Source organism: Taudactylus pleione, unplaced genomic scaffold (assembly GCF_031769625.1).
Source record: "Taudactylus pleione unplaced genomic scaffold, aTauple2 ptg000120l, whole genome shotgun sequence".
NCBI lineage: Eukaryota > Metazoa > Chordata > Amphibia > Anura > Myobatrachidae > Taudactylus > Taudactylus pleione.
In genome coordinates this window covers 6,536,450-6,560,398 of record NW_028284522.1, presented here as the reverse complement: position 1 = coordinate 6,560,398, position 23,949 = coordinate 6,536,450, and the positions used below count along the sequence as shown (strand labels likewise).

At 41.2% G+C, this 23,949-nt stretch overlaps 1 protein-coding gene across 1 annotated transcript; it reads right to left on the bottom strand.

Annotated features, from left to right (window-relative positions):
• Positions 1–1,081: 1,081 nt before the first annotated feature.
• LOC148524199 (mast cell carboxypeptidase A-like) lies at positions 1,082–23,106 on the bottom strand. Its single transcript, XM_088472088.1, has 11 exons — positions 23,031–23,106; positions 22,756–22,831; positions 21,533–21,657; positions 19,995–20,091; positions 19,802–19,903; positions 14,176–14,277; positions 13,178–13,288; positions 11,181–11,271; positions 9,612–9,814; positions 6,897–6,981; positions 1,082–1,321 (listed from the first exon to the last, which is right to left on the bottom strand). The coding sequence occupies exons 1-11, from the start codon at positions 23,099–23,101 to the stop codon at positions 1,134–1,136; spliced, it is 1,251 nt and encodes a 416-aa protein (XP_088328214.1). The 5' UTR covers positions 23,102–23,106; the 3' UTR covers positions 1,082–1,133.
• Positions 23,107–23,949: the final 843 nt, after the last annotated feature.

Sequence of the window (23,949 nt, the reverse complement as noted above, 5' to 3'; positions counted from 1 at the left end):
TGTATAGCAGTTTCATGGTGGTTTACTGTAGATACTGTAGCAGTGTCATGGTTGGTGTTTGTTGGATAGCAGTGTCATGGTGGTGTTCTTTGGATAGCAGAGTCATGGTTGGTGTTTGTTGGATAGCAGTGTCATGGTGGTGTACTTTCGACAGCAGTGTCATGGTGGTGTATGATGGATAGCAGTATCATGGTAGTGTACGTTGGATAGCAGTATCATGGTGGTGTACTTTGGATAGCAGTGTCATGGTTGGTGTTTGTTGGATAGCAGTATCATGGTGGTGTAGGTTGGATAGCAGTGTCATGGTGGTTTACTGTAGATACTTTAGCCGTGTCATGGTTGGTGTTTGTTGGATAGCAGTGCCATGGTGGTGTTCTTTGGATAGCAGTGTCATGGTGGTGTACTTTGGATAGCAGTGTCATGGTGGTGTACTTGGATAGCAGTGTCATGGTGGTGTACGATGGATAGCAGTATCATGGTGATGTACGTTGGATAGCAGTGTCATGGTGGTGTACTTTGGATAGCAGTGTCATGGTGGTGTACGATGGATAGCAGTATCATGGTGATGTACGTTGGATAGCAGTGTCATGGTGGTGTACTTGGATAGCAGTGTCATGGTGGTGTTTGTTGGATAGCAGTGCCATGGTGGTGTTTGTTGGATAGCAGTATCATGGTGGTGTTTGTTGGATAGCAGTGTCATGTTGGTGTATGTTGGTTAGCAGTGTCATGGTGGAGTACGTTGGTTAGCAGTGTCATGGTGTTGTACATTGGATAGCAGTGTCATGGTGGTGTACTTGGATAGCAGTGTCATGGTGGTGTATGTTGGATAGCAGTGTCACGGTGTGCACATTAGTTGGTAGTATCATGACAGTGTACATTTAATACTACTATCATTTTAATGTACATCACATATAAGTATTATGGTGGCCTAGACTGGATATTAGTTTGATGCTGTGGTTGACTAGATACTAGTTTTATGATTGGATGGCAAAGTCATGGTGGTTTTAATTCGATAATATCTCGAATGAGAAAATGTCTAGTGTGAATTTAATTAGTAAATAAAGAAAACTCAGTCACAGGTTTTATTTACTGTCTGTAAATACAGCTGGAATTTAGACATTCATGACATTTATTTAAGTATCGAGATCAATAAGATTGTTGGCAATTTGTTTGATAGCCAGCATAGTCTCCCTGCAGGTTGGTTCTATGTCATGCTCAGGAAGCAGAAAACCATATTGACCTTCATCACGCAATTCAAAGGCAAATGAGTATTTAATTCCTTCATCATAGGTCCAGTCAATAGAAGTGCCAGAAGCGGGGTCTAGAAATAGAAATCATACATTAATAACTTGAAGGAATAATTTTATTCCTGCTGAATAGAACTGAAAATAGCATATAAGTTAGAACAGACAATGCATAGACATTTTGGGCTGCATTCTGGAGCAAGGCTTAAGGAACCTGTGCAACCAGGTTAGGATCTTTTCCTCAGCTGACACACAGCAACTGAAGGAGATTCCATCTGAGTAAGAGCACAGAGATAAAGAAGATGTAGGACCAAATGGTAGATATTAAAGGATCAGCAAGCCCTGCAAATATATATTTTTCTAAGCCCCCTCTACTCCATTAATATGGTCCGCCAGGCTTCAGTGAGAAATGTTTCTGGGTTACATTGTTACCATACAGCAACATCGGTTCCAATTTAAGTTGGGACGATGATTGTGTGAGTGTACCAAGGCTGACCAGGTTGGAAAGCCAACGGCTCTTCCAGTCTTTACAACAGAACAAGGTGCGTGGAATCTCTATACTGCTGGACTCCTCTGCAGGGTGCTAAACACAGTAAGACTCATTTATTCAGATTGCACATGGGCACAAAACCAATCAGGCACTAATTATGTTTGTCTAACTAGTCCCAGACTGATAAAAAACTAATTGCTGATGATTTGCTGGGGGAGGTTCTAGCTATACAATATTTCAGTTCTGCATTTATTCTGCACTGTATTTGTACTAGGGGTGAGCGGGTTCGGATTTCTGAAATCCGAACCCCCCCGAGCCCCCTCGATCCGAGGCCGATCCGAGTTAGGCTCGACTTTTCCCGCCTGACTCGGATCTGAAATCGAGGCAAAACGTCATCATCCTGCCTTCCGGGTCTCGCGGGTTTTGGATCCTATATAAGGTACCCGCGTCGGCGCCATTTTCTCACTCGGCTGTGGACAGTGAAGAGGGAGGGTGGGAGTTAGGGCTGGCTGGGCTGTGTAGTGTAGTGTAGTGCAGTGTAGTGTTGTGCTGTGCTGTGCTGTGCTGCGCTGTGCTGCTGTTGTCCATAAGGGCTGTGTCCACTCCTCCAAAGTCCATAGGGGCTGGCTGTGTTGTGCTGTGCTGCTGTTGTCCATAGGGGCTGTGTCCACTCCTCCAAAGTCCATAGGGGCTGGCTGGACTGTGTTGTGCAGTCAGTTGTCCATAGGGGCTGTGTCCACTCCAAAGTCCTGTGCAGAGTCCCAGTCCTAAAGGGGTGTTGTAGTGTTGTCCAGGGGGTGCTCTGTCCATCAGGGGTGCTCCCCCCAAGTGCAAAAAAAAAAAAAAAAAAATTTCTGTGTTTGTGAATTGTGTGCGCAGTAGCCGCACGTGCATCAACAAAGTAGTGCCAAGCGTGCGCCTGTGTCATAAGTAAAGGGCCAGCTGGCTTGACCGTTAAAGGCTGCTGTAACCCCCAAAGTACACTCCAAACAAAATAAAAAATTTTTTTTCTGTGTTTGTGAATTGTGTGCGCAGTAGCCGCACGTGCATCAACAAAGTAGTGCCAAGTGTGCGCCTGTGTCATAAGTAAAGGGCCGGCTGGCTTGACCGTTAAAGGGTGCTGTAACCCCCAAAGTACACTCCAAACCAAATAAAAAAATATTTTCTGTGTTTGTGAATTGTGTGCGCAGTAGCCGCACGTGCATCAACAAAGTAGTGCCAAGTGTGCGCCTGTGTCACAAGTAAAGGGCCGGCTGGCTTGTCCGTTAAAGGGTGCTGTAACCCCCAAAGTACACTCCAAACAAAATAAAAAAATATTTTCTGTGTTTGTGAATTGTGTGCACAGTAGCCGCACGTGCATCAGCAAAGTAGTGCCAAGCGTGCGGCTGTGTCATAAGTAAAGGGCCGGCTGGCTTGACCGTTAAAGGGTGTTTTAACCCCCAAAGTACACTCCAAACAAAATAAAAAATATTTTCTGTGTTTGTGAATTGTGTGCGCAGTAGCCGCACGTGCATCAACAAAGTAGTGCCAAGCGTGCACCTGTGTCCCATAAATAAAGGGCCGGCTGGATTGACCGCTAAAGGGTGCTGTAACCCCCAAAGGGCACTCCAAACAAAATATTTTTTTTTTCTGTGTTTGTGAATTGTGTGCTCTGTGGCTGCACGTGCATCAACAAAGGAGCAGCGCCAAGCGTGCGCCTGTGTCCCATAAGTAAAGAGCTGGCTGGCTCATTTCTTAAAGGGTGGTGTAACCCACAAAGTGCACTACTCTCCAGCAAAAATAAAAAAATATTTTCTGTGTTTGTGTGCGCCTTAGCCGCACGTATATATCAATATAACATAAATGGAGGACCAAACTTTCTCCAATAAAAATAAAATAGGGAAAGATCAAGAACCACTTCCTCCTAGTGCTGTTGCTGCTGCTGGGAGTTGTTCATCATCCCAGAGAGGAAGTAGGAACACCACTACTTTTACTAAACAATTGACCCTCCAACAGTCCCTAGCGATGAGGATGAAGTACGACAGCAGTCATCCTGAAGCAAAACGTATAACTGAGGCCTTGACTGCTATGTTGGTGTTAGACGTGCGTCCGGTATCCGCCATTAGTGCAGTGGGATTTAGACAATTGATGGAGGTAGTGTGTCCCCGGTTCCAAATCCCGTCTAGATTTCACCTGCATCCTCAAAGCAGCAGCGACAAGCGTGCGTCTGTCTGTTAATGGGTGGTGTAACCCTCAAAGTGCGCTCCACAAACAATAAAAAAATTCTTCTTTTTTTTACTCTTTGTGAAATGTGTGGGCTGTAGCCGCACCTGCATCCTTAAAGCAGCAGCGACAAGCGTGCGTCTGTCTGTTAAAGGGTGGTGTAGCCCTCAAAGTACGCTCCACAAACAATAAAAAAAAATTTTTTTTCTCTATGTGAAATGTGTGGGCTGTAGACGCACCTGCATCCTTAAAGCAGCAGCGACAAGCGTGCGTCTGTCTGTTAAAGGGTGGTGTAACCCTCAAAGTGCTTCAAAAAATAAAAAACTATTTTTTTATGTGTTTGTGACTTGTGTGCGATGTAGCCGCACGTGCATCAACACAGTAGCAGCGCCAAGCGTGCCCCTGTGTCATAAGTTAAGGGCCGGTTTGGATATCTGGTCCGGACTGAAGGATGTGCCAACAATTTCTGACAAGTCTACTGTCACTGCATATGATACTGTCCTCAAAGCAGCAGCGACAAGCGTACGCCTCTCTGTTAAAGGGTGGTGTAACCCTCAAAGTGCGCTCCACAAACAATAAAAATATTCTTCTTTTTTTTTCTGTCTTTGTGAAATGTGTGGGCTGTAGCCGCACCTGCATCCTTAAAGCAGCAGCGACAAGCGTGCGTCTGTCTGTAAAAGGGTGGTGACACCCTCAAATTGTGCTCCACAAACAATAAAAAAATTCATTTTTTTTCTGTCTTTGTGAAATGTGTAGGCTGTAGCCGCACCTGCATCCTTAAAGCAGCAGCGACAAGCGTGCATCTGTCTGTTAAAGGGTGGTATAACCCTCAAAGTGCGCTCCACAAACAATAAAAAAATTCTTCTTTTTTTTCTGTCTTTGTGAATTGTGTGGGCTGTAGCCGCACTTGCATCCTCAAAGCAGCAGCGACAAGTGTGCGTCTGTCTGTTAAAGGGTGGTGTAACCCTCAAAGTGCGCTCCACAAACAATAAAAAAATTATTAATTTTTTTTCTGTCTTTGTGAAATGTGTGGGCTGTAGCCACACCTGCATCCTTAAAGCAGCAGCGACAAGTGTGCGTCTGTCTGTTAAAGGATTATGTCGGTGACAGCATCCAAGTAGGCATGTCAGACAGTCCGTACCTGTACTGGCAGGAAAAAGAAGCAATTTGGAGGTCCCTGTACAAACTGGCTCTATTTTACCTGAGTTGCCCCCCCTCCAGCGTGTACTCCGAAAGAGTGTTTAGTGCAGCCGGGAACCTTGTCAGCGAAAGCCGTAGGAGGTTGCTTCCACAAAATGTGGAGAAGATGATGTTCATAAAATGAATTATCAGCTCTTCCAGGGAGACCAGCCTCCAGAACGTACAGAGGGACCTGTGGTTGTGGATTCCAGCGGGGACGAATTAATGCTCTGTGAGGATGAGGATGTACACAACTCTGAAGAGGGTGAGGAATCGGTGGATGAGGAGGATGAGGACGACATCTTGCCTCTGTAGAGCCAGTTTGTGCAGGGACAGATTAATTGCCAGCTTGTTTTTGTGGGGGCCAATCATTTCAGCCACAGTCGTGTGGCAGACCCTGGCGCTGAAATGTTTGGTTTGTTAAAGTGTGCATGTCCTGTTTATACAACATAAGGGTGGGTGGGAGGGCCCAAGGACAATTCCATCTTGCACCTCTTTTTTTCTTTGAATTATGTACTGTTTGGGGCCTAGTTTTTCAAACTGCCATCCTGTCTGCCACTGCAGTGTCACTCCTAGATGGACCACGTGTTTGTGCCGCCCACTCGTATCTCTTAGCATAGTCATCCAGCTACCTCGGTGCAACCTTTTGGATATAAAAACACTATTGTGAGGTGTGAGGTGTTCAGAATAGACTGGAAATGAGTGGAAATTAAGGTTATTGAGGTTAATAATAGCATAGGAGCAGAAAAACACACAAATTCTGTGATTTTAGCTGTTTTTATGCTTTTTTAAAAAAAAATACAGATCCAAAACACAAAACCCAGAACCCAAAACACGGAAGGGTGGTTTTGGCAAAACCAATCCAGATCCAAAACACGAAGAAAGATCCAGATCCAAAACCAAAACACAAAACACGAAAAGTGGCCGGTGCACACCCCTAATTTGTACATTTTCATTTTGCAGATATAGTATATAAATAGAGCTAAAAAGGTAAGATTAATTCAATATACTGTTGGTGTGGTTTGGTGGGAGGACTGGGAGCACTTAAAGCCAGATTCCACCGGCAAATTGTGCAAAATTTTGTGGCCAAATGCAGAATGAGGTAAGTACTCATCTTTGGTAATCATGCTACAGAGTCATTTGCCCATGCTTTCTACCCAACCAGAAGCCCTTCATTGGGTAGGGGTGAGATAGGCTTTGGGGAAATAATATTTGTCGATTTAAATACTGTAACTAGAACTTGTTATGAGAACATTGGAGAACATAAAAATGATTATGAGAACATTGGAGAACATAAATACAATGAAACAGTTAAGTAAATGAGAGTAATGAAAGTTTAGGGTGAATTAAAGTTTATAGCGCTAAAGATGCATAAGGATAACAAAGAGAGGGGGAGATGTACTAAGCCTTGGAGAGAGATAAAGTGGAGAGAGATAAAGTACCAATCAATCACCTCCTAACTGTTACTTTACAGGCTATATTTGAAAAATGTCAGGAGCTGAATGGTTGGTACTTTTTCTCTCTCCAAGGCTTAGTATATTTACCCCAGGATGCAAAAGGAGGCAGGAAAGAGTGAATGGGTCCAACAATAATTGACTGTTTGTCCAGAGTTCTGTAGTTATGCCTCTTTTCTTGTTTGACATGTTGTAAGGAACTGTATATACAGTTCCGCATTAAAAACTCTGTGATTACCCTAAAAGTCTCAAAGTTATACAATTCTTATCTACTTATTAATATTTATAGTTTTTAATACTTATACTTATACAATGACGCAGACTTACAAATTGTAGTGGCTATTGGTCCATATGTGTAATTGGTATTGTACAGGCTGTACAGTGATTTCACTGCTGATTTTGCTATTTGTTCCTGTTGGGAAAACAAAAACAAAAAACATAAAAAAAACCCCAAGAGCATTTAGTTAAAAAATTCAGAACAGAGGTAAGAATAGTTTTATATGCATTGTTTTTTAATGTTACTGTATTTCCGCTTTACAGTATATGGTTTTACAAATAGTTTTCCTATTCAGTTAGTTTACTGACACAATTAAAAATCTTTGTATTTAAAATATAGCATTTACAAACAAATAAAGTACAAAGTCATCACTCAAATTGTATGGTCTACAGATGGAAAATCCGTCCAATGTGAATTGTGTGATGGAACTGAGGGCACACTCATCAGTATAACCCAGTGGTCCCAAACTTGATCCTTAAGGCACCATAGTAGTCCAGGTTTTAATGTTATCCATGCTTGAGCACAGTTGGCACAATTAGTGCCCATAACATCTGTGCTCAACCATGGATATCCTAAAAACTTGGATTGTTAGGTGGCCTTGAGGACTCAGTTTGGGAACCATTGGTATAACCTACTCTACCTGGTACAAAATTATTTGCTACTGTACTCCAACATATTTACTATTGAAGTTATCTGAGCTGAGTTATTAAATGTTTAGAAGAAAAAAGTAAGGGGGTGTTTGAGCAGAGCATTGAGGTCCTGTTTCACACTGATGTTACATGATTAGGACTACCAATTATCCTTTTGTTTCCCAGTAAAGCCCCACCTTTTCCATTAGAAATAGTTCCTCCTTATTTTCTTCTTGGTGTACTGTACAACACAAGTAAAGGTAGTTTGCAGTGATTCCTATCCTTTGGTGACCAAAAAGAAACATGGAGTGACTGCCATAACTTTAGCAACTATATAAACCTAATCCTCGCCATAAACAACTGCTCTAAATATTTTGCCACGTAGAAAGAGGTAATGAATGGAGAGATATCTATTCTCAATTCTCCATATAAAATGGCAACAAAAAACTTATGAGTTGTTTAAATTACATTTGGATTAGCAGCACAGTGCTGTCTACAGTTCAATAACAAATAGTCTGACCTTTAGCTTACACAGTAGAGAGAGCTACGTTTCCATCCTTGTGCTGGCCTGACAAATTAATAAAATTAAAAAACTCCAGATTTTCGAGAATTTTAAGTAATTTTAGAATGTCAGCCAGGTGTGATCTTGTTGTAGCCCATTCTACCAGCTTGTTTGATACTGTTTGAAATGGGGTTTGCACACAATTCTATTCAAATTTAAATATTTTGGCTCTGCAAATGTCAAACTGTGAACTTCTTTGCTATTAGAACTAGAAAAATAATTAAAATAATTTTTTAGCAATTAAAAATATTATTTAAATAGTGTTTTAAAAAATGAAAAACACTAATTTAACTATTTTACTTCAAACATATTCTGGCCCCTGAAATTGGTAAAATGCTGCCATGTTTGAGCAGCTCTAGTACACATTGGGCCTGATTCAATCCTGCCATGAAAGCCTGCTTGCTATTTTATCCTAATGCGAGAATCCGCCCATCTATGACGATTATCCATCCGCCTTCATACAGGTAGCTGGGCAGCTCACTATTTTTCTGTTCACAGTTGTATCGGCATTCATACCCACTTCATGCTGGTTGCAAAAGATCCATCAGAAACAGACATCTGATCTGTACCCATATGCTCCCTAAAAGTACAGAAGTTAACTTGCATGGGCACAACACTCCCACAAGATTATTATTATTATGATTTGTTTATATGACACCACAAGTGTTCCGCAGTGCCTTACAAAGTACATAAACATATACGTTGACCAGTGACTTACAGTACAATACAATACAAGACGAGTACAAGAATAATATACTGTATATTGCTACATTAGCGACCATAACACCCAGATAAGCAACAGTGCAAAGCAACCAAGTGTTAGGTGCCCTAGTGGTGAGTAAGAAGTAGATGAAAGTAAAGTAAGGGGAAGCACAAGAGGGTAGAGGGCCCTGCTCATAAAAGCTTACATTCTAGAGGGGGAGGGGCAGACAAATAGATGTGACACAGATGGGGTAGGCATGGAGGAAGGAGCATGTAGCAGCAAGTTCAGATGAGAGCTGGAAGGCTTTGATGAAGTAGTGGGTCTTGAGAGCCCATTTGAAGAATTGTAGAGAGGTGGAGAGTCTGATGGGAAGAGGGAGAGAGTTCCAAAGGTGAGGATCAGCGCAGGCAAAATCTTGGAAGCAGCAGTGGGAGGTAGTAATCAATTCACATGAGAAGATGGATCAATTTTGTGCGATCGCATGGTTGCCGCGCATTTGCAGTGCATAAAGCCCATTTCACTGAAAGAGAATGATCCAACAATGCACGGATCAATCTGTCTGTTCTTACAACCTCCGCTTGTGTGCATTGCACGGTGTGGCATATGTGCAGTCTGTGATTGCTGTCTATGACGCATGTGCAGTTTGCAGATGTCTGCGAGATGCGTCCACATTCAGACTTGTGTCCGACTCAAAATCAGGCTTATTATATACACATGTAAAGTAATTAAGCAAATAAATTATTTACAATAAAGACACATTTCGTTAGGTCTGTATGTGATGCACTAAAGAGTGATGGCAGACTACTGTAAAAAATGGAAGTCTGTAAAGTTCTGATCATATACAATATTCTTTCCAAGATTTCAGACCTACCAGTTTCTCATGATTTGGTGGCAGGTTGTAGGTATACCCATAGGGATACAACAGCAACTGTGAGAATGCGTGAACACTTATGTATGCTTGTAGAGATGAAAGATGCTCACGAATGTATGCAGTTACAGCTTTGGTCTCTGGTGCAGATTCTGGTGCGCTCCCAGCATAGCCTTCACTACACGGCTCATCATCAAACTCAATTCCTGTACATATCACATATTTGTATTAATCTTGTGCTTTTTTCTTTGAAGCGAACATTACTGAAACAATACAGTGATTATACATCAAGTACTAATTCACAATCATATTAATTTTCTTGCTCATTATATATATATATATATATAATAACCTTTTAACATTTCCGTGGCACACTGTGAAATCCAGGATTCTCACATTAGTTGACAATGCATCTTTCATTCACTGCCAATACTATATAATTGTGCTCGACTGATGCAATAGTTGTTCTGATTAATCACTTATATTCAGAATCATTTATAACTTAACTGTAAAAATATTATAATTGTATTTAATATGCTATTGCAAAAGCGCACTCTCTCCTTCATCTGATGTCTGACTAGTGCCAGTACTATAACGCTAGCTAAATGACAGTCTACCAATTAGATAGAACTGCTACTGTCCCCTGTGCTGCTACTGTCCAAAACCATGTGTGTGTATTCAGCGATGCGACTGATGAGCCCCCCCCCCCCGCCGACGAGCTGACATGTCGGGCAGCCGGAACACATTAGACGATCAGGTGCCCGACCGCCCGATTTGTCGCTCCCTGCCGCATCCCGCGGCAGGGGGTGACTGAATGTGACTGATGACTGCATCCCGCGGCATGGGGTCGTCAGTCACATTGTCAAATTGAGCTGTAGGTAAGGCCGACCTGACGATGCAGCTGACACACAGCTTGTGCTGGGCTGCAGTGTGAGACTGTTTGCGGCTGCTGCAGCAGCTGGAGCAATCTCCTATGGCTGTGGGGGGTAGCGATCACACTGATCGTGCCCCCCCTGCTTAGCACCAGGCTGGGAGGCTAACAGCGCCCGCCTCCCTGGCGCGCAGCGCCGCAAAAGTGATATTTTTTAGTTTATTGTTCAAGGGGACGTGGCCACGTCTCCCGTGATTAGGCCACGCCTCCTCTTTACCCGGGCCCGGCCAGGCTCTCTACGGCCCTGACCCTTGTGTGTAAGTATGTGCGTGTACATTTGGTAGGGAATATAGACTGTAAGCTCCACTGGGGCAGGGACTGATGTGAATGGACAAATATTCTCTGTAAAGCGCTGCGGAATATGTATGCGCTATATAAATAACTGGTAATAAATAAATAAATCTGATTTTTTTTTCTTTCAGATTAAAGAGGACAAATGAAGAAGCAATAGCAACCAGTGTGGGACTGCTAATTAAAGTAGCAATGCATTTGTGGGAAGAATCATTATGAATAACAGTCAAGTAGTATAGGCAGGGGAACTAATCATACGGTATTGTAGAGAACAGCACCAGTTCTGTATTCTATAGAATGTGCAATGAAAAGGACTGCGTATGGTACTGCATTGTACATATGTAACTTACCACCCCAAGATACATTAAAGTTCCTGTTGAGGTCTGTACCACAGCATTCATTATTAGAAGTTGGAGCACGGTTCTTTCTCCACATACGATCCTGTACATTTTACAAAACGTGTGCTTCATTTTACATCAGCAGAAACATTTATAAACAAAACCTGCTGCATTTAGCAGAATTCTTTAACTCATTTTCGAAACAGTCACAAATATGACCAAGTTACAAAAGCATCCATGTTTTATAATGCACTATTATAAATATACAGTAGGTCATATTACACGTTGCAGATGTCAGTGGAGTTAGGGAAGTTAAAACCTGGGAATTACCTTTTATTCTGTGATAACAACAACTTAATGTCAGGACCCTAAGGGCTCAATCCTATTAGGCGCAAGTTTGTGAATGCGAGTTTGTATCTTGAAACTCGCTGACATAGCATGAGTGTGCACTCCCGAGAAACGTGATATCCAAAATGTCAATTCGCTGTAGTCACGATGAGGGTGTTTCACGGTGAGGGTGTGCAACTTTTGTACATAAAGCGACCTGGGAGAATTGCGTGAAAAAATGGGAGACCATTCTGGAGCTCAAAAATGTGGCAATAGAGATAGCAGGGCCATATAGAAGGCTGTTAATGGCCATAAGATACTAGGGGAGGGATGCATGATGCGTCGCATTCGGGATACGATGCATCCCGCCACCCTTTGCATGCATGCTGATGTTAGCAATTCACCTGAAAACAGTGCATGCTTATTCATTGGGATGAGAGGTTCTGCATCGTGTCTCAACACTTTTACCTTTTCACCTGCTCTAGGAGGTGCGCACAAAAGACCCCAAATTTCCTCTGAAAACTCATTGCAAGTTTGGAATTGGATTGCAAATGTAATACGCAGTGCGAGTTCATGAGAACATCTCATATGACCCAACTCTTACCTAATAGGATTGAGTCCTAATAGCAATGGCACGAGGAAAATACACATGACTGTGACCTTAATATTTATAATACTGCATTTGAGAGATGAGTTTAGGGTTGGACTTGTGACCCACACATAGGGAGGGATGTACTAAGCCTTGGAGAACCATAAATTGGAGAGAGATAAAGTACAATCCAATCAGCTCCTAAATGTCATTTTTAAAACACAGCCTGTAATGTGATTGCTTAGTACTTTGGACCTCATTCAGAGCCGCTCGCAAAAAGCGAGCGGTCGCTCTGAATGAGGGTGGACGCTTTTTTTTTTTAAGCTGGCCTCCTGGCCGCTCGCTAAGCTGTGGGTGACCACCCACAGGTTTTGCGAGTGGCCAGGTGATGGTGGCGATGGTCGCGACCATCTCGACCATCGGGCTTGGGACAAGAACCTTGTGGTAGGGTCTCGTCTGCCGCAAGCCCCAGTAAGCTTCCGGCTCCAATAGAGCGGAAGCTCACTACTGACATCACTGTTGATGTCAGTAGGGCCACCCACAAACGTCAGGCGTTCCTTAAGGAATGCCTCCATTTGTCCAGCACCCCCGCCGCCCCATTTGTAGCGAGCCCCGTAGCGAGTGAATTTCTCACTCGCTACGGGGGTTGCACACGCGCATTGCGCACGCCGCGCGTGCACAATGCACAACCATCGACCCGCTTGCGAGCACATAGCACTTGCGAGCGGGTCAGAATCAGGCCCTTTATCTCTTGCCAAGGCTTAGTACATCTACCCCATAGTATCTCTAGTGGGTCACAAGCTTCACGGACCATTGTACCAAGTCTGATGTAACACTCTGAAATCACAAAATGATTAACCAAATTACTTTACAATGTACATTATAATCTATTAATGGAATCATATAAGTTAGGTAAATAATATATTTTAAATAATTTTTTTTCAGTGGTACTGTAACTGCCTTTTAAATATGTTCTGATTTTGTGACTAGTGTAATCTTTAAAATATATCATGTCATGCTACTCTTCAATTATTTGTTTGTAGTTCCAAATTGGTGACGGCAATATATAGTGTTTTTAATGCAAAATACTTACACTTGTCCAAGACCAAATATAGCCATCAATGTTAAATACAGGCAAAACGTGGAAGGTCAGACTGTCTAACAGCTTAGTCATAGCTTTGTCTTTTCCATATGTTCTTAGTGCCTGTTGAGGAAATAATGGAAATGTGGACAGCAGTATTATAACGATCTCATTATGAGACAATGTGAAATTATGTTGGCACCATTCTCGCTGAGTCTCCTGAGAGTGGCGTATATCACTGCAGCTATGGCTTTCATTGTAAGTGAATCACATTTGAACTACAAGCTGTATACAATACTGTACTAACAATTTTTAAATTGGAACTCTCACTTAACACTGTTGATTTATGTTGCATGAGAGGAGACGTTTCTGTTAATTAGAGGATAATGCCCCTTGTGGCGCCAAATAAATAAAAAATAAAATAATAATTCACCATACATTGATGCTCTCTATGCAGAGAATATGTTTCAAAGATGAGGTGTTATACCCTCTTATATGCTGATCGATCTTGCTGTTACTGAAAGTATGCCGTTCTATATTTTATTATAATATTAAGTTGACTGGAGACCCATTTCAGTGGTAATATTCACTGAAATATGGACTAAGAGAGGGATTTCTGCTCTCGATTAATATCTATTGGTAATTGGATTGATATGTCCTTTGTATCTTCATCATTAATGGAGAAGTATTTTCTCCAATATTTGTTAATTTTTTATTTACTATTCAGTACATATTCATATTATTTCATTTATTATATTTTAATAATTTGTTATTATTTTTATTATGTTTACTTTTTATTATATTTTATGTATCATAAACATACACATTGGATTTCTAATATTCAATATTTGTCTGCCCAATGTAGTTTAGGTAGTAAAATGCTGCTAAAATCATACTAAAACTATTAAACTGACAGTATAGTAAGGTAATACAATATAAATTTAGATAATATTTCCGTGATGTATTAAAAAGTTATCATATGGCTTTAAACCAAAGTGTTTCTCACCTACCTCATTCACAAACCACTGGCAGAAGGCAGGCGAGATCCATTCTCGAGCATGGACTCCACATTCTAGAAAAACGCCCTTCTTGGCAGTCTGTCGTTTTCCAATCTTTAAAAAAAAAAACAACTCGTAAAGTATTTGTTAAAGTATTTTACAATTGTTGTTTTCAGTTGTTCTTATTGATAAGGACAATGGGGGCATATTTATTAAATAATATTTGCAGGATACCACTGAACACCCATTTTCAGGGGATACCCACAAATGTTAAGGATCCCCTAGTGTATCTCTGGGGGACTACAGCAGATATTGGAGATACTCTATCTGCTGCAATCCTCCTTTTCAATTGCAAAAGCAGCCCCATAGGTTTCTATGGGGACTGCTTAAATGGCAAATTTACCAAGCTTCGCACTCCGGAGCTTGGCCCCGATAGCTAACTTCATCTTCACAGGGCATAAGCTGTTGTGTCAATTGTAAAACAATTTCCAGGCGCAGATATATTATCAATATCCAATGATTCTATACTGATGAATTAAATAATTGCTGCTCCTAAATAGGTATTTCTGATTACCAAAAGACAAATAAAGTACCAATCAGTAACATTGATTCATTTATTATCTGATAAACATCTAATATTAATTAACACCTTTTAAAACAATCACATACGTATAACAAACAAAAACCATGTAGCAGTAAAAGTATATATAAATGAACTCAATAGAAAACCACCGTCTGTAGTTTGTGATTAATCCAAAAGAATATGTAATACCACAAAATGGGACATATTCTGGTAAATTGATCCCTAAGGTCCTGTAAGCTTTATTTTTAACATTTAAACTGATGAAAACATATTGAAAACTCAAGTTGATTATACATTTTTGAAGTGTCTGATATCTTCAGTAATAGTTATAAATGGAATAAAAAACAACACCGTCATATAAAGTCTGTATTTTGGATTCCTTTCGGAATTTGCTTTAGTAAATCTGCAGATTGCAAACACGCCAGGAATCCACTGGGCTGTTGCAAACCCGCTGCTTAGTAAATTTACCCCTAGAACACTATAGAACATCAGCTCGCCATCAATGTTACTATGTGGCAGGTTTGGAACCCGCTGAAAAGCCAATGACAAACACGACTAAATAATAGACCTGCAATTTGTGTCAAACACTGCACAGATCATTATGATCTATGCAGTGTTTATTGTTTTAAAAATCTTAAAAACTATAAAATAATAATAAAAAAAGGGCGGCCCCAGAATGATAACCAGGACAGGGCCTCTGATCCTAAGCTGGTATTGAAAAATAGGGGGGACAAACTACGTGGTATCCCCCTGTTTTCCAATAACCAGCACTAGGCAGACCAAGCTAGGCTGGCTGATAGGGATGCGGTCATAATGCCGACCCCGGGGATTCCGGCGCTCAGAATTTCAGTCCCGGAATCCAGCATCCTGGCACAGGTATCTCGACCACCGGCATCGGGGTTAAGCACTAGGGGAGGGTTAGAAATGAAGGGGGGAGGGTTAGCTTTAGGGTGCTGGGAGGGGGAGGTCAGGTTTAGGCACTAAGGGGAGGTTAGGTTTAGGCACCGGGGAGGAAGGGTTAGGAGTAGGGAGAGAGGGAAGGTTAGGATACCGACTGACAGCATCGCATACCCAACCAGGCTGATGTTATAGCAGAAGGACACACAGCCTGGGGTCCCCCTACCATACTGACATCCAGCCCCAACTGGTCAGCCCAGGTCTGGAGTCCCTAGGGAAGACCAATCAGTGTGGACCCAGTGTGGTTTTTTTTTTATATTGCTAAGATTTGAGATGCTACAGGGACTGAAGAGAATGTTACCCTTTCAGTTTCTAAGTAATAAATGGATAAATGAGGAATGTGTCACGGTGTATTTATTTAGTGTTTATTTAGTAAAATATAAAAATATTCTGTATCCAAAATCCTGTCTTTTGTTTAATATTATTTTCTATCAATGCTTGGGGGATTACAATAAATGGCAAACCTGCTGCTTAGTAAATTTACCTAAATGTCCCTGGGATTGTGGCTAGTTCCCAGAAAGACTGTACTACAGTCATATGAATTGCATGATGGCCTCAGACATTAGACAATGCAGTCTCTAGAAGCCGGCATTTTGTGCATGTGTGACGTCATCATCACTAGTGTGCATGCGCCTGTCCCGTTGCCTGCCTGATCCATTGCACAGATGCTGGGACCTGGCCAGCCGAGGCTATGTCCTTCTCTCCTAGGCTTTGGCAGTAACAGTCTTCCTCATCCAATATGGTAGTAGCAGCTGCTGCTTAGGGTTTAGTCCTATTAGCCGAGGGCTATATGCCGCACCTACAGTACCATTGGACTTTCGTACTCAAAACTGCCTACAAAAATACACAAGTTGCTGTACCATTGTCAGCAATTCTACACTGTTGCAACAACAACTCGCTTTCTTTGAATCAGAACTAGAGATGTGCACCGACCCCCGTGTTTCGGTTTTGTTTCTAATTTATCGACGTGTTTTGGTTTTGATTTTGCCAAAACCACCCTGATGTACAGTATTTTGGTTTTGGATCTGAATTTTTTTTTTAATTAATAAAAACAACTAAAACCACATAATTTGGGCCTGTTTTTGTTCCTACAGTATTATTAACCTCAACAACATTAATTTCAGTCATTTACAGTCAATTTTAAAGTGTTAAAAATTAAAAATAAATGAGTGTGGCTCCCTCCCACCCCCAAAAACACAATCAGCACTGACTCCAGGACACCCAAGGCCTGACCTGAACCTGGGGTCATCCCCAGCACTCTGGCAATATGTGAGAGACTTGGGGGCTTACTTCTCTCAGCCAATGAACGCTCTACCCATAGTTTTCTATGGAAGGATATTGCGGAAAATGCTGCATTTGGGAGTGGGGTCCGGGATTTTGCATTTTTTTTGTTTGGGATGCCTACATGGAATGAGGAGGACATGACCCAAGGGGTAGCTGAGTACCTACTGCAACGTACCCCTGTAAAGACAATATTATTCTACTGTTGACACAAATAGACTATCAACTCTACATCCACTGCCCAGGGATGCCAGGGCAGTCCTTAGGTGCCCTTAAGAGGAGGGACCCCTTTATTGGAGTGGGTCCCACCTTCCAGGAATCTGTGGTCTGGCCTGACTAGCAAGGGGTGCTGAAAGCTTCAGCCAGGGGTTATCAATATAAGATTGTCCCCTGGCTGTGGCATTACAGCCCCACTAGAAAGAGCCAGATGCTGGTCATGTTAAATATGGGGGAACCCTAGGTAATCCCCCCCATTTATTTTAACAAACAGGACCGGCTCCAAAAAGCCCAATGCTGGTTGTCCTTTTGGGGTTGGGGGCGTTTTTTTTAATCTTTATTTTTATACCTTTTTTTTTTACACTCGGATATGAGCAGGCTTGTGTGTCTGATCCAAACAGCGACCACTACCATGGGTATCAGGCCGCTGGTTGGCTGAGAATGGCTGTCTCTTAGCCAGCACTTCCTAATTGGATGAGAGAAAGCCATACTCAGCCAACCAGTTGCCTGTTACATTGTAGCGGCTGCTAATTGGATCCAACACCCAGCAATCTGGGCCCAAACACGAGAGAACAACGCGGGAAGATTACATTTTGCCTCATTTTTGGATCTGGAGCTGGTGGGAAGAACTAAGCCGGGACCTGGATCTGCTCTTAACTGGTAAGTTCAGGTGGGTTCGGTTTCCAAGAAACAGAACCTGCTCATCTCTAATCAGAACTAAATGAACATACATGCTTAGACAGACAGAAGAAGGGCAGGCTGAGAGATGCTTACTATTTTGAGAGATAGCAGGTAAGTTCCCCCGTATGCCCAGGGGAATAGGGGGTATTGGTAGCAAGAGCTGCTAAAAACTTTTTAAATATCATAATTTTTAATGGATTGTGTAATAGTCAGTAAAAGCTAAGTACACCTTAATATGAGGATGATCTTTGTTACTTCAGGCCTCTGATATATTTTGTCACATGTTACACACAAAGTAAAACTATAAAAAGCATTTGTTTAATGGTTTTGTTATAGAAACACTACACTGCATTGATTTTTTGTTTATATATTTTTTTTACATTTCATACAAGCATGCCAGTTACAGTAACAGTAAATAATAACCTTAATAATAACATAATAACATTAAGAGTACAAATCTATATATTTATAAAATCAGATGTTTTGACTAACTGACTGACTGACTCATCAATGCCCAGCCCAAACCCCTGGACGTAGAAACATGAAAATCGGGGAGTATATGCCTTCCATGATGTACTGTAGGTACCCACTAAGCAGGAATTTTTTGAAATTCGACTCCTAAGGGGATGAAAAGGGCTAAAATGTTTCCTCCCCTTGTGCAATGTCCTGACTGACTGACTAATCATGGCTGCAGCACAGTTCAATATTCAAATAGGGGACCCACACCAATTGTCATTCCAAGTGCTGCTAAACATCATTGACAGTTGGTGTGGTTCCCCTATTGGACTCTGCTGTAGCCCCACCTCTGGAGCCACCACTAGCTGTATGATCTTATGAGGCAGACAGCACTGCATAGGGGTAAAATGTGTTTCCACGTATTCCTCAAAAGCTCTTAGGCCACAGAAAAAGGAGGGTAATGTGTTAGTACAGGTGTGAGGGAAGGAATGTGTTACTACAGTGGTGAGAGGAAAATGTGTTACAATAGCAACAAGAGGGAAATGTGTTTCTACACATATGAGGAAGGGGAATGTCAAATGTGTTACTACAGTGTAAGGGAAAGGAATGTGTTACTACAGGGGTGAGCGGGGGTAATGTGTTACTACAGAGATGAGGGAGGTCTAATGTGTTAGTCCAGAGGTGAGGGAGAGGAATAAAGTTACTACAGGGGTGAGTGAGGGTAATGTGTTACTACAGGTGTGAGGGAGAGATTGTATTTCTACACAGGTGAGGAAGGGAATTGTCTTATGTGTTATTATAATTATTACCAGTTATTTATATAGTGCAGACATATTCTGCAGTGCTTTACAGAGAATATTTGGCCATTCACATCAGTCCCTGCCCAATGGAGCTTACAATCTATGTTCCCTACCACACTCTCACACACATATATACACGAGGGTTAATTTTGTTGGGAGCCAATTAATCTACCAGTATGGTTTTGGAGTGTGGGAGGAAACCGGAGTACCCGGAGGAAACCCACGTAAGCACAGGGAGAATATACAAACTCCACACAGTTAGGGCCATGGTGGGAATCGAAACCACAACCTCAGTGCTGTGAGGCAGTAATGCTAACTATTATACCGTCTAAAATGGACAAGGGAGGGAAATGTGTTACTACAGAGTTGAGTGAGCGGAATGTGCTAGTACACAGATGAGGGAAGGGAGTGTGTTACTACAGAGATGAGGAATTGGAATGTGTTAGTACACAGGTGGGGGAGGGTAATGTCTTACAATAGCAGTGAGGGAGAGGATGCATTACTATTGACGTGAACGATTAATGTGTTACTGGAGTGGTGAGATGGAAATGGAAACAGTAAATATCTAAAGTCTACCAAGGTAAAACCGAGTACATCAGCTAGTATTATATATATCATAGAATCCCCATTTATGTTCATTGGAGATATCAGAGGAAATTTGTACCTTCAGAACAGGTATGCCTCGCCCTTCATATGTCTCGCCAATCAGTTCAAAGGAAGCCAGCTTTGGATTCTTTAATGATAAAGAATACATCCACAGAGCAATCTAATGGAAACAATTTATATTATTGTCTGAGTTATGTGGTTTCCTATTCCATATCTGACATGATGTTTAAAAGGATAGCAATGTTACTGACCTCTTTCCACTCATAGTAGCGAGTGAAGACCTTCTGATTTTTGCCACCTTTATTAAATTGGTTCTCAATTACTTCTTGTAAGTCATGGAAAATGACTCTAATGGAAGGTAAACATAACAGAATCTAAAATAGCTTAAAACAATGAATTTAATTGTAGAGAATTACACCCAATTTCTGTAAGCAGTATTTGTTCTATGTTTATGCAACCATGTGACAGAAGTGTTTAACATCTGTATCAAAGTACATTGCTCAAAGGGCTCATGCAAGTACAGTGTCACCCAAAAGGGAGACTAGGAAATTGTTATGGGATATTGAAGCTAGAGATCAACTATGCACAAGCGGAAAGGAATTTTATGATGATTAGGCTATCGGGTGCAATTGCTTGTGACCTCACCAAAATGGATGTTTTAGGACACCGGGGCCACTTGCCATAATACAGCAATGTTGCCCTAGCGTAAGTGTATGATGCCACCCTAGAAAATGACAACAGTACGATTCAGAGGATATTTCCATAGTGCTGTCAATAGTAAAATTTCACCAGGAGCAGCAAAACTTCAGACTAGCCTGAAAGCCTGCATTGCTAATTTTATTATTATTTTATTATTATTGGTAAGATTACTATCATGTTCATATAAATAAATATATTATATAAGCTAAGTTATCTACTACACCACTATAGATTTTCTTTCTGTAGGGAAAGGTATTACAGTAGGATGTTGTCGGCATCCCAGAGTGCGGGATGCTGACAGTCTAAATACCGGCGCCAAAATCCCGACAGCGTCAAGATCCTGGCACCAGTATCCAGACCGCCGGCATCCCAAAGGTAAGTATCGCTAGTTAAGGGGAGGTTTGGGAGCGGGGTTAGGGTTAGGCACTAGGGGGAGGGTTTCGGATAGGCAACGGGGAGGGAGGGTTAGGATTAGGGTCGAAGAGGGGGAAGTTAGGTTTAGGCAATAGGTGGGGAGGTTAGGTATAGGTACCGGGCAGGTAGTGTTAGGTTTAAGCTGCGGGAAGGGGGCGGTTAAGCTTAGGCACTAGGGAGAGGTTAGGTTTAGGCAGCGGGGAGGGTTATGTTTAAGATTAGGGTCGAGGAGGGGGAGGTTAGGTTTAAGCAATAAGGGGGAGGTTAGGTATAGGTACCGGGCAGGGAGTGTTAGATTTAGGGTGCGGGAAGGGGGAGGTTAAGCTTAGGCACTAGGGGGTGAGGTTAAGTTTAGGCACCGGGGAGGGAGGGTTAGGGTAGGGGTTAGGATAGGGATTAGGGTTAGGCTTACCTTAGTTTCTTATAGGTGTCAGGATTCTGACTGTCAGGATGCCGCTGTCAATATTCTGACCAGCGGTATTCCGACCGCCGGGATTTCATACTAAGCCCATTATAGTACATACATGAACTATACTAGATTGATTAATGCTAATAATTAATCTGTGGCCAATCTGTGTATTTAAATATGAAAATAAACCTGTTGTCCTGTAGCTCCATGCAATGTAAAATGAATGTCCCATTTTACACTATATACTATATAGAATTGATTAAATACTTGTATTTAATTTGTTTCTCCTCAAAGAGATCCACAAGAGTTTTAGACTGTTTGGCATTGGCACGGAAGTGCACACTGGTTCTCAGCTTCACATGGCGAGATGATTTGGGCTTCCAGAAATCCAGCTGTAAAAGTAAAGATGACTAGAAATGTAAAAGAAATGGCTCGGCCTGTAATTATTTTTTTTTTTATGTTTTATTAGGAGATCACAAATCTCCCATTATCATTGATGTGTTCATTTTCCAATTAATTAAACCACACAGGCAAGACACATTTTTCTTACCTAATTCCATACAGTATGATATAACTTTGCACAAATGTATTTAAAAAAAACATGAACAGACCCCAGCGGGTCGTGAATAGTTTGAATGCCCACTCCTCTTTTCACAATGGGCCCTAATGATGGTCTACACAGAGTACACATGTCCTATATGTCCTCTTTTTCATAAAACTTCATCACATTCTGATTATATATTAGAGTCTTTTCCCTGGCAGGGAGCTTAGTGCTGAATTGATATGTCCTTGGTGGTTGGATTGATTTAAGTACTCAATATATTATTTGGTCAAATCACAAATTAATTCACAGACTACGACCAAGGTGCCCATATCTAATTTATCGGTAACTTCATATAGTGTGATAAAGACCTGGTAGTTAGCACCTAGATTAGCTACAAACCAAGACTGGATATTAATGTTCTCCAACTTTCTGCTCATCAGGAAACTCTCTGCTTCATACAGTGAGCACATACCACCCGGCAGCTAAGGTTACCCTAAAAATACTGCTTACAACTACTATGAACACTACACATGCAATCCTATCCAAGGCACAATAACTGTCACAACTTCACTTGCTCGCAAAAATAAAAGAATAGAAATGACAACAGATTTAAATAAAATATGGAACTCTATAAGTAAGCCAATTTTGGTTTGAAATTACCCCAAAAACTATCCAAAACCTATTAACAAAGTATCCCATGGATAAACTTATACCTCCAAATGCAAGTAGATCCCAATTTGCTAACATTTCTAAAAGGTCATTCAAGGACAATCTGTCCTCCTTCATCTAGGAAAATGTAATATGCCTCAAATCTCTCCTCTTCCAATCTGGGAAATGCACAATAATGTTGAACTCATTATATGAATGTTTTATTATTTAAATAAATATATATATATATATATATATATATATATAATTATTATTATTATTAAAATCAAATGCATACCTTCATTTTTTTGTCCAAATGTTTAATGAAATCCACTTCGTTTTCATTTTTAGGTGTCACTTGGAAGACTTTCTCACTGGAAAGAAAAACAAGACTGTATTCAAATTGAAACACAAAGATACATTTAAAGGGGAAAATAACAGATCAATCACATAATGAAAAGCTTTGAAGATAGATACAAAGCAGAAATTATAGTTTAGTTATAAAACAGAGTAGTATAGATATAAAACAGTAGTTGTAGTATAGATAGAAACAGACTATAGTATTTTTAATACTTGTCAAACCGACGACTTGTTGGAACACAAAAAGTGACCACAGTACAAATCAGAAGCAGTAACAGTTTCATGTTCGGTGCTGTGGTGCTTTAATCTACTTGTTTATCTTTTTTTTTATATGTAACTGTTATCATTAATCACATGTGATCATCCAACTGTCTTCTGTTATTCTAATGAAGTATTTCCAGATAATATTGTTCTCCAGGGCAATAAGAGGAAGTGCATACAGTAAATCAGAGGAAAATCCCATTTCTCCACTAAATCACCTGCACCTGGTTAAACATCCCTGTGCTTAATAAGAGAGAAAAAATAATTGTACATTCTGATTCTGTCTTGTGCCACATAGCTCTCAGTGATTGTGTGGAGACCAAAATGATGTGGGTCCAGGAACTCATCATTTAAAATATATTGGGTCCTACTTCACTGTTTCTGGGTCCCATCATGAGCTGGGGAGAACTTGCAGGTGTCGCAGAGGCAGATGAAATTGCACCAGGTCCAAAGGAACAGCAGACAGAAGCAGGAACGCAGCCAGAGAGAAGAGATACAGAGTTCTGAGGAATAGACTTGTGATCTGAAGCCACTGGATGCAAGATATTTCTAACACTGCATTGGCAACTTGTGAGTGCACCAGGAAGTGACTGCAGAATATTCTTCCTCCACCAAAACCAAAGTCATGGACCTGTTTTAAAGTTGCTTCTTTTAGAAACTTGAAGAGAAACATCTGACTTATATATAAATTCAAATATGATCCTTAGAGAAATCATTGAATTATAGGAAGCCATATTTAACTTCTACTGACTCATTAACCATCCTAGCTTCAACATAGTCAGCCTCATCTATGAAGTGCACTGTAAACCACTGACTTTGCACTGATGCACCTAAAAATGTAGCAAGCATTAAATTGCAGCCATTATGTCAC

Bases quoted from the DNA above. Each gene is read 5' to 3' on its own strand.
- LOC148524199 (XM_088472088.1), bottom strand. From the start codon at position 23,101: ATGAAACTGTTACTGCTTCTGATTTGTACTGTGGTCACTTTTTGTGTT. The intron at 21,658-22,755 runs GTATGCATTTGA...TTACTTTTACAG, and splicing joins ATTTGGACAAAAAAATGAAG to CTGGATTTCTGGAAGCCCAA. The intron at 9,815-11,180 runs GTAAGTTACATA...TGATATGTACAG, and splicing joins CTTTAATGTATCTTGGGGTG to GAATTGAGTTTGATGATGAG.